At 39.8% G+C, this 17,630-nt stretch overlaps 1 protein-coding gene across 3 annotated transcripts in view; it reads right to left on the bottom strand.

Annotated features, from left to right (window-relative positions):
• Positions 1–180: 180 nt before the first annotated feature.
• Adam10 (a disintegrin and metallopeptidase domain 10) overlaps positions 181–17,630 on the bottom strand; it is a 101,286-nt gene continuing 83,836 nt past the window's right edge. For all 3 annotated transcript variants that reach the window (XM_030244027.1, NM_007399.4, XM_011242657.3), the window contains 6 exons: positions 14,308–14,458; positions 13,355–13,538; positions 12,493–12,601; positions 11,398–11,618; positions 3,911–4,037; positions 181–2,410 (listed from right to left, as the gene is read on the bottom strand). In XM_030244027.1, coding sequence (XP_030099887.1) covers positions 2,316–2,410; positions 3,911–4,037; positions 11,398–11,618; positions 12,493–12,601; positions 13,355–13,538; positions 14,308–14,458 — 887 coding nt within the window. In that variant the 3' untranslated portion in view covers positions 181–2,315. The remainder of the gene's footprint in view (positions 2,411–3,910; positions 4,038–11,397; positions 11,619–12,492; positions 12,602–13,354; positions 13,539–14,307; positions 14,459–17,630) is intronic.

The following is a 17,630-nucleotide window of genomic DNA, read 5'->3' as shown; positions in this document are numbered from 1 at the left end:
TGTTGAGTAACTTTCAACATACAGTGTACATGTGATAATGGCAATCAACTGTGCACCATGGCTCTGGACTGTAGCAGTGATGCCCTCACTTGCATGGAGAGACCTTTCTGCTGAATAGTCCTTCATTCAGCATGGTGGCTACTTCTGATGTTTCTGAGTCCAAAGAGCATAGACCTCAAGTTGATTTCATCAAGTCTATTTATTAATGCATTTCAAGTTTCAAAAAACCTTACATCTTTGCACAATACTTTATTTTTTGCAGGTTTTAGTAAAAATTTCCAAAGTGAACAACAAAAAAAAGATACTGTATAAAACACAGTGGACATTAAACTGACAGTAGTATTAGATCTCACTGGTCCTGGTCCTTTCATTTTTTAACCACATCTTGATTTGTAGTGGAAACAGTTCAGTGCATGTATCTCTTCAGAAAACATTTAACTTAGACTCAAAATAAAATAGGGCAAAACCCTACCACAGGATAACATTACAAGCAAAAAATGTACATGTTCCAAAGTCTACCACACTCAAGAAGTTACTAAGAACTCTTGCAGAATAAAAGTCACCATTTTAGAAATGCAAATCCACTTCCAACCTTTGCACAGTCCAAAAACAAAGGCATTTGAATGATTTAAAGCAGTGTCATACACAGCTACCTACTTGTTGGGTTAGAATTATTTATAGTCTATCTGGGGTTTCATGTACAAAATTTGTCTCTAAATCATGTACAAAAAGCTGTTTTGAAAAAAGTCCCGCGTACTGTACAAGTTTACAAGGAGAGATCCCATTGTTTCTCTAGCGGTTTTGGCCTTGCTGGCTCGCGTCACATTGTGAGTGATTGTGTAAACCTTAGACTCTTAAGAAAAAAGGAAAAAAAAAAAAAAGCCAAACACAGTAATCTTGTCAACCTTCTCTAGATTGCCTCCTATGTAAAGCCAGGAAGATCACTGCTGCTGACTTCTAATTTAAGTGATGTAGCTGGAAAACAGAAGCAATGAATATGTCACAAGCTTACATTTTTTAATGCCCCCTCCATTTTCTGCATAGCGATAAGCCTGTTAATACATTAAATGCTTTTGCTTTCTCTTTCTTTAAAAAAGCCAATATTTTATCTGCTTAAAAAAGAAGTTTGTAATGGGACACTGTGCTGTCTACCTTCATTGTTGCTAAAATGTTGGGGGGAAAACAACGTCGAAAAACCTATCTACAATTTCAACTACCTGCTGAGCAAATCACCCATCTCTAGTGGTTACCAGTGATCAGTGACAGTGCTGAAGAACTAACTGTCCAAGTATTTCAATGAAGACACTGATTTTCTTTTTCATATTGGATAAAAACAGAATTAGCAGGCTTGAAGTATATGGAATACACAAAGTAATAAGCAGGCTACAGATGAAAATTAATCATTTCCAACATAATTCCAAGGCATGAAAAAATTCACCTAGCAATTTAAAAATGGAATTGATTTAGAAAGTATAAAATACTAAGCAGAAATCAGACATCTACAAAAAGAGCTGACTCTGAAGCCAAATGCTGTTGCTGTCCAGTTTGCAAGCCATCAGCTGCGTTCTTCAGCACAGCCTCTCCTGCTCACAGCAGCCATGTAACAAGGAAAAAAATGTATGTAAGAACCAACTCCACCATAAGAAAAGGGAAAATGATTCTCATTTCAAAACTGCCTGCATAAAGCATTACAGAATCCTGGACCACTGCACACCACCATTCTCTGTTATCCTGAGTATGTCAATTAAACAGTAATTTTTCATTAAGAGCGGAAAAATTTATAATACAAAGAAACATCCATATTGCAATTTCTGTTTACAATTGCACAGAGAAGTACAGTGTACGTAAGAAATACATGTCTGCATATAACAAGGTATGTACATTGGCAAGTGATGTATCCAATGTTGAGGTGGTCGAGCCTCCCAGCCTTGATTGGCAGTTGAAAAAAATATATTTCAATTTGTGATAAAAGTTTATCGAGAGCCAAGTCTGTCTGCAAGTGAAGAAAATGCAGCAACGAAGAACAGGGAACATGGGGCACATAATAATATTCTAAGACTTTGTGCCATTAGGTTAAAAATATCTGTTCATAAGAAAATTGGGTTCCTTTTCCATCCCACCCCCACCCCCAAAATTGGAATTTTCAGGCTTTAAATTTTGAGTAATTCCACCTGATCTGAGGACATGATCTCTTGCCATTTTTCTTCAACTATTAACTGTAAGGGTATCATTTGCAGATGATGACTTAACAGGTTTCTCTTTGGAGTGAAGTTTTCCCACTGTAGGCACTAGGAAGAACCAAGGCAAAAGCTGCATTAGCGTCGCATGTGTCCCATTTGATAACTCTCTCGGGGCCTCTGACGCGGGGGCTGCTGAATGGGCTGTGGCGGTCTCCTCCTCTTTAAAGTGCCTGCAACGAAAGCAAAACAGCTCCCTGAGCACCACCTCCTAATCTTCAAAAGGGAAGCACTCTTTCACCAAGAAAAGCTATTTTTTGGCACTGACCAGCAGAAATAGGTACCCCGTAACACTTTTCAGTTTTCTGGTGGCCATAATAAAATAAAAATAAATTTTAATATTTATTTTATCTAGGCCAATTCAAGTTAAAAATACCAACTGTAGCATGTACTCAATATAAAAATTACTAAAATATTTTACTATTTTATGTTGTCTTTAAGTCTGATCCATATTTAATATTTAACAGCACATCTCAGTGGAGATGGGGCACATTTCAAGTACTTAAAGAATTAGACTGACCAGTCAGAATTATTTTAGCTTTGAGAGCAGAATCTCTGACTGGAGCCCTGACAGACTCTTGAGGCCTGTCTGCACAGCAGGATGGGAAGTCATTCACACAGTCTATCATGAAGACTTTAAAGCCGTCCTTAAGTCAGCACTTTTATGAAGATTTAACAAGTGACGATCATTTTCAGAGGTGTCAACACACAAGTGCATTATCTGCTCCAATGAAGAAGGACACCATGGCAACCATGCCTCAAAAGTGTCCTATAGCTCTTGGAAATGTGTTCAACTCACACAAGTGCCTGGGTTCTGACTTAGGAAACTTAAGAAAGCAAGTATATCAAATCAGACATCCTCCACCCCCATCATGACTCCTGGGCACTCTTGTCCTAACACGGGAAAATGCAAGGAACAGCTGAGGGGAAATACAAAGTAGAAGAAACCACTCTGAGGCAAGGCTCTCCTGAGGAGGCCACACAGTAGCACACAGCCCTGGCTTCCCTGCCACTGCCTTAGGCAGTCTTCCCCACACCTGTAATGACTAGCCACACCTTGGAGAGGGGAAGGGGAAACTGATCAGACTAACTGCAACAAAACAGCCATCCCCTTCTGTCTTCTTCAAATGCTCAAAGTTGACTTGTCCTAGTGGCAGTGTCCTCCAGAGGGAAGGGTGGAGACTATCTGACAGGTTCTTAACATCTGAAGCTAAGACTCCCTACATGCAAACTTATATTTCTCAGTAAGCCTCTTGCAGAGGAAAATGTGCTTCCTACCAGAAACTATTTCAAGAACACAGACATTACAAATGGTATCAGAGCCATTAACTATTTAGATACAAAGGCCAATAATTTAAAATCACCTCCACTACAGTAACACAAACAAGGTATGGCAAGAGACTGAGACAAAAACAAGGAAGGAGGATCCAACCAAAAATCAAAATGTTGGTCAAATGTTTCTTGGCACTCAGGATAGATCAGCATTACAATGGTAGTCAATAACTAGATTGGACTGACGAACAATTACACAGCCAGTGAATCATTTGTCAGGCAATTTATCAAAAACACAGCCCTCTAAACTCAGTTACTAAACTAAAGCCTCCTGAGGCTGCGTCCTCCCTGCCCACAGCTCTGGCTCTGCTCACAGCAGCACCCAGCGCTCAGCACCTTACCTGGAAGTGGTTTAGGAGGCGGCAACTTTGGATTACTACTTGGAGTGTGAACACTGCAAATCTTGATAAATCCAGCCATTAACATGATCAGGGCAATTCCCATAAGCAGTACTGCCCACCAGTGAGCCTGACAGGAACAGAATTAAACTGTTTTAAGACAGCAGATACTAACATCCATCATATGAAATATTCACAATTTTCAATTTCTGAATGTCCACACTGGGTTTAATGCAGATTACTGTAACACTTATGCAATTACTACTCATTGTTTCTAGCAAAACATTCAAAACGCCTCTATCATCTGAGGCTTTACACAACTTACTAACTCTGTACTGTTTACCCAGATCCTAAAATAAAAACACATGCTATCTCAAAACACCCCAAGTCACTTTTTCTGCATACGTAAGTTCCCTCATATTAAAAAAAAAAAAAACCTTTTGTTTCCTCTTGAAAGAATTGCTAATATAATGAAAAGTTGTAAGCACAGTGCAAAGAACTTTCAAAAATCGGACCCAGCTTTATGCACCACACTATTCCCCATGAAAGTCCCATAACATAGGGCTCAATTGGTAAAGGGCCTGTCTTGTCACCAAAATGAGGACCCAAGCTCAGATCCCTTGACACTAAAAAGCCAGATGTAAAAGCATATATCTATAATCCCAGCACTGTGGAGCAGAGACAAGAGAATCTCTTGGGCTTGCAGTTTTGTCAATCAGAAATCTACAAGTTCAGTGAAAGGCCCTATCTCAATAACAACAACAAAAGTGGAAAACACTACCCAGCATCAAACTCTGGCCTCCCACATATGCACATGCACATGCAGACCACAGACAGATGGTTGGAGAGATAGACAGACATATACGCACAAATTCTTATTAAATCTAAGATATAAGAGTATTTTCCTGGATAGACCTTGTTCATCAAAGACGTCTCATCACATCTTCAGCACCATGTGCTGTTGGGCCCTACTGCTGACCTTCATTCTGGAGGGTAGCACAGCTCCCTCTGGCCTTTAAAACTTGGACACTTGGCATTTTCAGGGCAGTTGTTAATACAGGATTGTAACAACCTACTTTGAATTCTCTGGTGTTTCATATGATCAGATTCTGACCAAGCATCGGGAGTATCACAAAAGGGCTCTTGTACTCTTTTACCACGTCCTAACACAGGGGATATGACTCTGACTTCATCACTCTGATGCTAACCTTGATTTCTTGATTGTGATATTATTCACCAGACTTAATCAACAATATACTTTTCCTTTGTAGAATCAATGAGTATTTTATGGAGATGTAATTTGGAACTATGTATACATTCCATTCCCCATAAATTATCATTTACTTACTTACTGTTCCTTTGGCGTTTCCTACTCTATACAATGGGTTATAACCCAATACCACCATTACCATGGGGTTTTTGACACTCTCCCCACCTCGTTCTTTAAGGACTTACTTTGTGACACAAAAGCTTCCAGGTTCATCTTGTTCTTTCAATACCTGAGTCCCGGACCACCCATGTTGCTGTTGAAGCCTGGTTCCTTGTAGTGTTTCTCCTCCTAGGAAGACCCCTCCTTAACCTACTTGCACTCTGACATGGAACTTGCCTTCTACATGGGAGAGGCAACTCACTGTAGAACCCGCTCACTCCACTTGTACTCTGACATGGCACTCACCTTCCATTACTTGGGGGATGCCATGCCACAGTGTGCTCTTCCCCACACCCTCCTAACCACATAAGACTCACCTGTAAGCCAGCCATCTCTGTGGTTCTACAGCTGTACACACCTTGGATGGATTCCTACCTTGCTTAGAATCACCCAAAGGCTTTAGGAACAAACTGTTCAACATGCGTACGTATGCACGTACCACACACACACAAACCCGCCCCACACTTTTAGGTTTGTTTGTTTTTGTGTAAAGGCAATGGAGAGATAGCTCAGTGTTTAAGAACACTGGCTGCTCTTCCAGGATCTAGGTTCAATTCCCAGAATCAACATGGTAGTTCATACAACCATCTGGAACTGAAGTGCCAAGGGATCTAACAACTGTCTTCTGGGCCCTGCAGATACCAGGTACATCCATGGTACACAGAACACTGAAATACCCAGGATGTGAAAATTAAAAGTAATGAAAGGAGGAGGAGGAGGCCAGATGTGGTGGTATGTCTGTGATTCCAGCAACAGGGACATGAAGGCAGGAGAAGCAGGAGTTTAGCCTCAACTAATACTCACTTTGAGGCTAGACTGGGCCACAGGAGATTCTGTCTCAATCCTTTCCCCACCTCCACCCCAAAAATATGAAAGAAAAGAGAGGGAACAGAAAACAGAAAGAGGGTGATTTTGTTTTGAATTCAAAATGAACTTAGAATGGTTTACACTGCACGTGGCTTCTCGTCAGTCTCTGACCATCCTTGGGTTGCAGGTATGCATGAGAGAGTCCCACAACCACCTTTCTTCTATTTCCTTTGTATGCTATAGCCTGTGACAGAAGTTTCTAGTCTGTCACTCTTCCGCTCACCGTAGCAATGTCCTCTTGGCAAGAAAGTGCAATGCAACTCAATCTTCCCTCCCAAAGATTTGTTTTTTAGAAGTTACAAATCTGAATTTCTATATGAAGTCTATTGTAAATGCTGGCAAACTTGTTCAGATTGTCTAAAAGCAATGTGCAAACCACACAAAACATGTTGATGGGGCTGAATTTGGCTTAGAAACCATGGGTTTACAATCTACTCTTTTCCCCCACAGTCATTTAAGACAACTATTGTGCTGGTTTATGATCTATGAGTAAAAAGTCCAGAAAGACAAAATATCAGTTTCTGCTGTTTTCCAGCTGTTCCAAGGATGCTCAGGTATACTTTTGTATTCTGCTGAATGTTCATTTGAAGACCCGGAGCTTACTTACAATCTGCTCTTTAATCTATTCCTTGTATCCTATCTTAGATTGTTAGTTTTCTAAAACATTCTTTTATTTGCTATAGAAAGCAATTTTCAGAGTTCCTTTCTTCTTTGTCCTCAGGATGATATATCATCCTTGTTATAGAAGTTTTCTATGGATTTCTTTTATTTTTCTATTTTTATTCACTCTCAAGTAACATAGTTGCTATTTATCAAGAGGCAGGGTACTGTTGTCAGTCTGTCCAAACAGTCCAAAGACAATTGTGAGCAATGTTGGAAGCTCAGCAGTCCTGGAGCCCAGTTAGTTAATACCAGGGGAACCGTACTGCAGTCAACTCTTTAGTGCAAAGGGCAATGGTAGTCCTGCTCCACTGAGGCTGAGGTCTAGTGCTGTCAGAGCAGCTACCTCCATCCTTAGTGCTTCTGTGTTCTTTAACACTTAGTCTCCAGCCATCTGTGCTCCTAACACCTTCCATTCAGCTATCAGTGCTACAACTATGCAAACAAAGGGTTTAATTTTGCCCCCTTTTCATTTAAACTCTTTGTCCTAAAGCTGGATAGCACAGGAGCGGGGAAAGAAAGCAGGAAATGAAGCCTGAGTGTGCAAAGCAGCACGGCTCTACTTAGACCCTAAAGAGCACACAAAAAATTCATCCTGGGCAGACAGGCTGCAGGGCAAGGAGCAGGCCTGCTTTTAAATGGAGTATTTTGTCAATCACTAAAATTCACTAAGCTTTCAAAAGACTTTTCAAACAGTTTTCATGTGGAAGATTCATGCACTTTCTTCTCCATGAAACATTCCTGTATATTTGCTACTGCCGCACTTAAGAATCAAGTTGTAATGTCTTTTTAAAGAGAACTTTTCAGTGGCTGAGTCGCAGATAATTTGTCTAAAGCACATCAGGCCCTGAGGTAAGTTCCCAGCACCACATGTGTGTGCGGAAAACAAACAAAAACCAAAAACAAACAAAATCAAAAACAAAAAACAAAAAAATTTAAAAAATTTAAGACTTCTCCAATAGAACCTGCTGTTTTCTATGAAAACAACACACAGAACTGAAATACACTTCTATGTGCCTATCTTCCATATCCTATACTGTGAGTTTCTGAACTCACAGCCTTCTCTCTCAATTCCAAAAGAAACCAACTTCAATTATCGGCGACCCCATGGCAGTTCACACTGTCTGTAACTCCAGCTCTAGGGGATCCATGCACTCTTCTAGCCACCATGGGCATGGAGATACTTTGGACCAATTCTAAGAGCTCTGACTTACTTGGTCTAGGCCCTGTGATGACACTAATAGCTGCTGTTCTTGGACAATGTATACCAAATGACATCTAAGGACATCTAGGCTTATAATCCTTCCGTGAGTAAATTCTCCTGTGATTGTTGTGAAAACAAAGCTACAAAGACGTATGCAATCCATGACTTGTCTAGATCTCACTGGCCTCAGTTTTCTCAGAGGCACTGGACAAACAACCTGAGAGCAACTGTAGTTTGTGATCCACTTGAGAACCATTGCCCTAAATCTCCTACTCAAAATAAAAAAAAAACAAAAACAAACCAGATTCTTAGTAGCTACATTCACAAAGTTAGAACAAAATACAGGGACAGAAACTGATTTTTAAAATGAGAAAGTGAGCCAGGAGGAAGTGGCACACTCTACTCCTTTAATTCCGGCACTTGGGTGGGAGAGAGAAAACAGATCTGAGCGAAGCCAGCCTGATCTACAGAGTGAGTTCCAGGACAGAAAAACCCTATCAAGAGAGAGAGAGAGAGAGAGAGAGAGAGAGAGAGAGAGAGAGAGAGAGAGAGAGGGAGGGAGGGAGGGAGGGAGGGAGGGATCATTTTGGAGGATGCTATAGGACTGCTGTTGGTTAGAGCTCAGCTTGGGCCATATAGAGCCAGATTTAGAGCTATGATACAAGACTTGCCTCAAAAAAAAATAAAGGAGTGTGTACGAGCTCAGCTACTCAGAGGCTGAAGGTAGAGAGACTCCTGAAGCCCAGGGATTAGAGACCTGGACACCATAGTGAAAAGGGGTATAAGGATCCATCATCTTCATCATCACAAGATTTTGGCAAACTTAAATAAAAAGTCACAGCACGGGTTGGGGAGGTGGGGGGAGGGTATAGAGGACTTTTGGGATAGTATTTGAAATGTAAATGAAGAAAATATCTTAAAAAAAAAAAAAGCTGGGCGTGGTGGCCCACGCCTTTAATCCCAGCAATCGGGAGGCAGAGCCAGGTGGATTTCTGAGTTCGAGGCCAGCCTGGTCTACAAAGAAAAAAACAAACAAAAAGAAAATATCTAATAAAAAATTGGAAAAAAATGAAATTTAGCATATTCCTCTTATGCTGAGAACATTCTCACTAAATTATACAGTAAGAGAGTATTTGTTGATGAACAATGACATGTTTTAAAGTAAATGACCAGGCTATTGAACGATTCCTATATTAAAATTGCACATGCTACAAAAAAACAAACAAACAAAAAAAGCAAAAACAAAAACAAAAAAAGTCACAGCACAGTGAGAATGAAAGAAAGGAGACACATAATGATAAATCAAAAAAATAAAAAAACAAAACAAAACCCAAAAATGGTAAAAAATGGTTCTTTGCCAGATCAAACCCAGTGCAAAAGATGCAAAGAGAAGTAAGACCATATCAACTATAGCAGAAACTGGAAAAGAATTACTGATGTCCTCAAATCCCACTTAAACAGGTGATAATGGCCCAGGATCTCAACAGACTTAATGGTGAACACTCTCGCAGTCTTCTCAAGAACTACAAGCAGGCACTAAAGTTAATGCCTCCTCGCCAGACAGACTCAGCAGAGCATATTCTGGAAAAATCTAAACATGGTTGTCAAAACAACACTTCACACACACACACACACAAAAAAGATTATCTCCATGACAACAACAGTATCCATAAAATATTGATTATCTCCATGATTATCTCCATGACAACAACAGTACCCATAAAATATCGAAGTGTTCTCAAGGTTCTTCAGTCGCCACAGAACTGCATGAGGAGAAAAGGAGTCCTAGAGCACCATCAACAGAGACAAAAGGACACCAGGCAGCACTGGAAAAGACAGTGAAGGAAGTCCTTCACTTCTTGCATAGCCTCATAGCAGAATAGCCTAACAATATATATATCACCACAGAAATGATAGGACATCAAGATTCAAACTATCATTAATATAAAACAAACCTTGTTATGCAAGGAAACTGCACAAAATCAGATGAGACAAATAATGTAAAACAAACTCAGCATTTATTGTCTTGTTTGACCTGGCCGATGCTCACTAAAGCATCTCGGTCTGCACTCCAGGCATTGTGGATAGTGCTAGCTGAGGATAATACACCCACATTGACATTATAAAATAAAAGGCATGTGTTAACCCTCACTCACATACAGTGTCTGATTAATCATTCCAGAACTTAAGATAAGCATTCTCATTGCTAATTCACAGAAAGGAATCTTTCATTAAATCTACTTTAAAAAAAAAAAAAAACTTGGAAAGAGTTTGAGTTCTAAATCAATTTACAAAGCAAACTACTTGGTTTTAGGTATAACATGTCCCTAAACATGCCACTTGAAAGTAAGTCTCCTACACTTGGAATGCATGAACATTTAGGCTAATCTCAGCAATTCTTTAAGAAAACCACAGGAAATACAATGTTTCAAAGGTTTGTTTTGTTTTGTTTTGAGACAGGGTCTCCAGTATCACTGGCTGGCTGTTTCTCTGTTTCTGAGACAGCTTCTTACATAATCCAGACTGGCTAGAATGAGCTAGATACTATGTGAGGAAGACCTTAACATCAATCTTCCTCCTTTACCTTCCAAATGCTAGGAATAACCACATGTGCTACCATACCCCATTTCATGAATACTGGTTCCAACAACTCAGAGGCTCATGCATAGTAGACAAGCACTCTACTAACTGAGTTGCCCCCTCAAGTCAGTGATTTTACAGTTTTGAGAAATGTGAACTTAAAAATTCAATATAATAGATGAGGACCACGTATGCAGTACAGCCATTAAAGAATCTGTAACTGACTCTTCATATGATCTTACATTGTTCAACATCTATCACAGACAAGACTAAGACCCAAAAATTACACTGAAAGATCAGAAGAAAAACAACAACAAATGCAGGAAAAAAAGCCTTCAGAAAATGTCTTTCTCATTTTTACTCTTGAGCAAGGTAAGACCCATAGCTGGCTATCTGTTCTACTGAAACAACAGAGAAATAAGAAAAACAAGGAGCATTTTCCCAAAAAGCCCAGTGAAAACACCAACACGTACCACCAGAAGTCACCTGCAAGAGACAATGTAAGCAAAGCAGCAGAGGGACACAGAACGACTCCTACCACCTAACACAGTTTTCAATACTTTCAGGTGGATATGCCGATCACTACAGAAGGAAATAAGAGCCAGGGATATCTAAACATTCAAAGACTATACATATAGTGATTCTAGTATAAACAGGCAAGGTGTTCATCCTCCAATATTGGTGACCTCTACCCAAGTAAAATTAAGATCAAACATTTTGAGGTTTTTAATGAATGAAGACTAGACTTACCACAATCCACTCAGCAATGTTTTCATAGAGTTGTGGACTAAAAATGGCTTTTTTCAGCCTAGCTAGAGGGCCATCAGCATCTACTAATCTGCACCGCATGAAAACATCACAGTAGCCTCTGAAGTCATTACATGGAGAGCCCGGCTGCAGAGTGATAGTCCGACCACTGAACTGCTTGCTCCACTGCAAAGAGCCTGTACTGGCACAAGTTGATGGAGCCACTGGAAAAAGAAGTGCCAAACATAAACAGAGGTCAGAATACCTGGCAGGGCAGTCTCGGAAAAAAACAGACTACTTAAGCTCTTTCCCATGTTTCACAGATCTATACTTTTTGTCAGAGTAACATCATTACTCATTTACCTTAAATGTTAAAATATAAACAAACAATTGACTTAGTGCCTGCAATGGCTTTAAAACCATTGAGGTATGTTTACATGAATTATTATCTAAGGCTGGCAAGATCTGTTCTAATGTATTACTTAGCAACATTGTAAAGACCATAGTGCAATGCTACATTTAAATTTTTCTCAAAAGAACTGATTTAGCTGGAAAGTATCTGTCTAAACTGTTTAACAATTAAAGGCAAGGATCTTCTCTGACCCATACCATCCCACCGCTGCCATCACTGTCATGGCGCTCTTTCTAGGTCTTTCTCTGTCTCTGTCTTTTCTGTGTCCCACTGTAAGCTATAACAGGCTTCTCTCCAGGTTTTTAAAAAAATATTTATTTATTTATTTATTTATTTAATGAGTACACTTCAGACACACCAGAAGAGGGCATCAGATCCCATTACAAATGGTTGTGAGCCACCATGTGGTTGCTAGGAATTGAACTCAGGACCTTTGGAAGAGCAGTCAGGGCTCTTAACCACTGAGCTATCTCTCCAGCCCCTCTCTCCAGGTTTTAGAGGGAAGCTTCTTTCTCTTTAAGGAGCTGCTAAGCTATTTTTGATACTGCTGTCCCTTTCTTATGCTCTCCACATCAAGGCTCCATCATGGTCTCAAAGGCCTTTCTCCCAATAAACCTCATTCCCAAAGGATGAAAAAAAAACCATTTTGGAAGTTGATTTTAGGAGGAGTTATTGAAAAGCCTTACTTTTCTTCATGCAGCAAACATGGCATAATTCCTTATCATCTTTGCCATCAGAGCTGGCACAGGTGCACTCCTCCAAGTCATACTTTTCACAAATAGAACCTGCACATTGCTGGGGGAAAGGCAAATTTTATTTCATCTCTGTGTAGTCAAGACTGTTCATGGTATTAGGTAGGTATATGCTTTTGATGTCAAATAATAAAGTGGCAATGGGAGTTACAAACAACAGGTGTGGGTTTGCGCCTCCATGGCAAGCACTTGCCAGCACATGCAAGGCCCTGGGTCTGATCCGCAGCACCACAAAACAAACCCACAGATGAACACCAGCGTCAATAATACCACATATATAGATCTGAGAGTAAATGAAAGAAAGCTGTACAACTTTTAAAGCAATGAAGAAAAAAACAAAAAACTTAAAAGCAGAGGAAGGGGCAGCTCCACATTTGTGTTGGTTACTATGGCTCCTCTATAAGCAGAGAAAAAATAAGTTTTCCTCATGCAGAACAAAGTAACATTTAGCCATGGGAGCTCAGAAGATTTCACACTCTGAGAAAATGACCAGATGAGTTCTTTTATTCAGACTCCTGAAATATTAATTTATACAACTTAAAAGCAGTGCAGATAAGACCACATGCCTAGTTGTACTCTTGTGCATACCAAAGATACACAGTTGCAAAAATGAAAGGTGAGTCAGGAGCTAACTATATGCCACCAGGCAATTGTGTTACATACACTCCAGGTTTTGTGGGGAACAGATAGGATCTTACTGAATGGGAACCCCAGAATAGTTACCTGATGGGTGGCAATCATTATTCTGAAAAAGGATGTTCAATAAAATTTAAAACATCTTAAATCACATGCTTACCCCATTAATGCACACTTGTGTGTGCCTGTTACAGTCTGTAAAGTTGGGCTTGGGATCAGATGCTGGGCAAAGGGCTGTGAAGCCATTGCATATCCCTTCCTTTGCACAGTCAGAATCATCCCGGCACTTTTCAGACTTTGACTTGAATGCACACTGTGCTGTACAGCAGGGTCCTTGACTCGGACTAGGAGAAGTGTTAAATAATCAGATAAAGTAAATCACTAGCTATTTATTATACACCTAGATATGAGCCATATTTTCACATCATGAACGTCACCTCTTAAGTGGTAAGTTCATTACTGGACTACAACTTCAGTTATTACTAGTAACAAGCTACTCTCTTTGGACAGTCTAGCAAGTCTAAGAAGATGATTATGTACATGGTTTCCACAGTCAAAAATGCTAAAATCAGTATTGTTAATCTGCCTTTTGTGAGGTAAATTCAGGATTAGAAAACTTTTTAGTGTTTTCCCCCACAGCTACATAACACATTAATCAATTTACACCTCTCTGTACTAAATTGAACTTGGATTCACTGACTAACCATTTAAAAAGTTTGTGTAAGCTGTAGTCTATTTCCTGAAATCATGACTGCATTTGACAGTGAAATGATGATATGGTACTAAGTCACAGAAGCCTACACGCCCCACTTCACCTAAATAGTTTAAAGTAATACAGTCATGTTTTCACAGTTAGGAACTAGATGATACATGCATTTGATGGAGCAGCCTGTTCACATTCTCTTTTTCAATAGCCAAATCACTAAATTATAAATTGTTCCAAATGTCAAAACAGGATGCTGTCACTCCAAATAAACAAATAAATAACAATACAACAAAGCAAGGCAAACTTCCACGGCTATACAGCTCTCTTGATATCAGCATTTCATCTGTCCTAACTGCTGTGGGTGGCCTTGCAGGGACGTTGGCATCACAGGTTGGCAAGGTAGGTACCTGCACTGCTTCCCAGGCTTCAGCTTGCATTTCTTCCCCTCTGGCTGGTTGGCATCGAAGCAGCAATCATCTTTGCACTGGTCACTGTAGCCACAGTCACACTCTTCCCCTTGTTCCACCATCCCGTTTCCACAGATAGGCTGGCCAGATTCTGAGGAAAGTCACAGGACACGGTGAGCGCTATATGCACACATTAATTCCTTCAAAATTTCAAAGCTCAGGGCTGGAGAGGGGGCCTGACAGTTTATGTAAGAGCACTTATTGACCTTCCTGAGGACCTGATTTCATTCCCAGCACCCACAGGGCAGCTTACAACTGTCTATAATTCAAGATCCAGGGGATCTGGCACCATCTTCCAGCATCTGTGGGAATCAAGCTTACATATAATGCAGACATGCATGCAGGCAAAACACCACACACACATAAATACATAAAATTGACAAACTCTTTAGAGTTTTACCAAAAAGAAAAAGGAAATTTTAACGAGTAAGTAAGGCAAAAAACAGAATCTGAAAATCAGGAGACCTGTCGTTTAGTATGGGAAGTGCTACAAACAGCAATTGCAACCTCAGCATGTCACCCTGTTTCTACATCGTGAGAAGACTGGCCTTACCTATGTTCTTTATAGAAGTAATAACTTGCTGTTTAGGCCACATTACAGTTGAGCTTTGCTGACTACACATGTGTATCATATGTATGCAAACGAAGTTAGTGTTTCTCAACCAAGAGAAAAGAGGAAAGCTTGTTACAGAAGTTTTCAAACATACATAAAAATAGTAAGAAAATTAGCACAATGACCTCCTGTGGTGGTCTGAATATGAGTGGCACTGTTTGGAGGTGTGGCCTTGTTGGAGTGGGTGTGGCCTTGTTGGAAGAAGTGTGTCACTGTGGGCATGGGCTTGAAGACCCTCATTCTAGCTGACTAGAAGCCAGTTTTTCTCCTAGTGGCCTTTTAGATGAAGATGTGGAACCCTCAGCTCCTCCTGCACCATGCCTTCCTGGATGCTGCCATGCTCCTGCCTTGGACTGAACCTCTGAACCTGTAACCCAATTCCAGTTAAATACTGTTTTTAGTAAGAGTCACCTTGGTCATGGTGTCTTTTCACAGCAAGACACCTCCCATGAATGCTTTTCTTCTCTTACTTACTTGCAACCACTTTTTATTCTGTAGCATTTTGAAATTACCACACAAATCCATGTTCAAATTTCCTGAACTATCTTCAATAATTGGTCACCAAATCAAGTTCCAAAAAAGGCTCTCCTAACCCCACCCCTTCCACCATAATTGCTTTAGGTGATTTATCATTTAAGTTATTTTACTATAGAATAGGTTCACTTTGTTTTTTATTTTTTACATCATTTATTTGTTAAGGATATTGGATAATTTTATCCTATAACTCATTTTTTAAAAGTGATCACAATAGTGTCAATAATAACTTTTAAATGAATATTATTCTACTTATTGCGAGACCAAGCACCTTAAGAAATAGGTATGAATTATTAATATACTCCCTGAAGTCCCAAGCAGCCTAACAAGGACAGATCTTAGATAATTAGAGTTAGAAAGTCTGGCCTAAATATTGGTGAATAATTTCAATATATTTCTTCAACTTTCTTTTTTTTCCCCCAGATTTCTTTTTTTGTTGTTGTTAGATATTTTCTTTATATACATTTCAAATGCTATCCCGAAAGTTCCCTATACCCTCCCTCCGCCCTGCTACCCTACCCACCCACTCCCACTTCTTGGCCCTGGCATTCCCCTGTATTGAGGCATATAAAGTTTGCGATACCAAGGGGCCTCTCTTCCCAGTGATAGCCGTTTCTTCAACTTTCTCAAGTCCTGAAGCTAAAAAATTAGAAGAGTAGATTTAAATCAATCCCCAGCAATACTAAAACAAATGATGGAGGAAAAAAATTCAGACCAGGAATTCTCTTTGTAAGATCTCAAAATCACCTCAATACACAATCATTTACCGTGAATTACAAGAAACAAATGCCTTCATTTCTAGTAAGCAAAACTAAGTTATAAGGAGCCTATGACTTGCTTGTACCCCATGTGTATATACCCCGATATGATCAAACAGATGAAATGCAGGGGTTCTTGGGTCTTAAATTTTAGGCTTTTGTTTCTAATGCACCAATCAGGATTTAGAATGTGAACTGAATAAACTACTGAATGAAGGGAACACACACCTAGCACAAAAACCTCACTGTGGCACAGGTGATTGAAAATCACTCCAGGAAGGTAGGCTTTACACTTATCAAGTTCATTCTTAATTCATTAAAGAAAATCTTAACAGTCACTGAAATTGTAGCCCACTAACTGACCTTATATGATGTCTTTGGACTGTTCTAGTAGAACAACCATCATAAGTAAAACAATGACTTTAAATGGCTAGTAACTTTATAATTCATGTGACATATAATTCTAGAGAAAAATGCGTGTGCAGTGTCTGACACAACCTACATCGTAACAGTGACCAACAGATCAGTGCATTCACTTTTATAATCAGCTTCTAAGTTTACTGTGAAAACTCCACCGTCCATAGAACACTTAAGAACTGACAGAAGTAAGTGACAGAAAAGCAACCATTGATGACAATAATAGAATAACAGCATCAATGTAATGTCAATCTAACCCGTGAGGGGAAAGTTTAAAAGAAAAAGCCAAAGACTCTGTCTGTGACAAGAATAAAGAAATATACTACAGGCCAGGAGGAAACATCTGTAAACCATTATCTGAGTCCAGCCTAATAGTGCACACCTATAATCCAGCACTCAGAACACAAATATAGGAAGACTGTGTGCTATACCAAGAACAACCAAAAAGCTCCCCCAAGGTATCTAACAAATCACCAGTGATTTTATAAAGGAATTGAGGATGTGGAGAAAAAGGAACACTCCTTTGTTGGTGGTGGGATTGCAAGCTGCTACAACCACTCTGGAAATCAGTCTGGCAGTTCCTCAGAAAATTGGACACAGTACTACCTGAGGACCCAGCTATACCACTCCTGGACATATACCGAAAAGATGTTCCAACATATAACAAGGACACATGCTCTACTATGTTCATAGCAGCAGTACCCTTGTCCTGATGGACAGTTCTGTATCTTGTCTATAGTGGTGGGATATAGAACTACACATGTATTTATATTATATTAAAAGAAACAAACATCCCGATAAAACAGGAGCAAGGAGTGGGGAGTGTGCCCTGATGACAGCATGGCCCTTGTGATGCTATCAGCCTGCACAGTATTACCAATGGGGACACTGGGTGATGGTACTGAGTACCTACTACTGCCCTGTGTGCAAATCCACAATTA

Source organism: Mus musculus, chromosome 9 (genome assembly GCF_000001635.26).
Source record: "Mus musculus strain C57BL/6J chromosome 9, GRCm38.p6 C57BL/6J".
In the NCBI taxonomy this organism is placed as follows: Eukaryota; Metazoa; Chordata; class Mammalia; order Rodentia; family Muridae; genus Mus; species Mus musculus.
The sequence above is the reverse complement of the archived record's forward strand: the minus strand, read 5'-3'. Positions and strand labels throughout refer to the sequence as shown.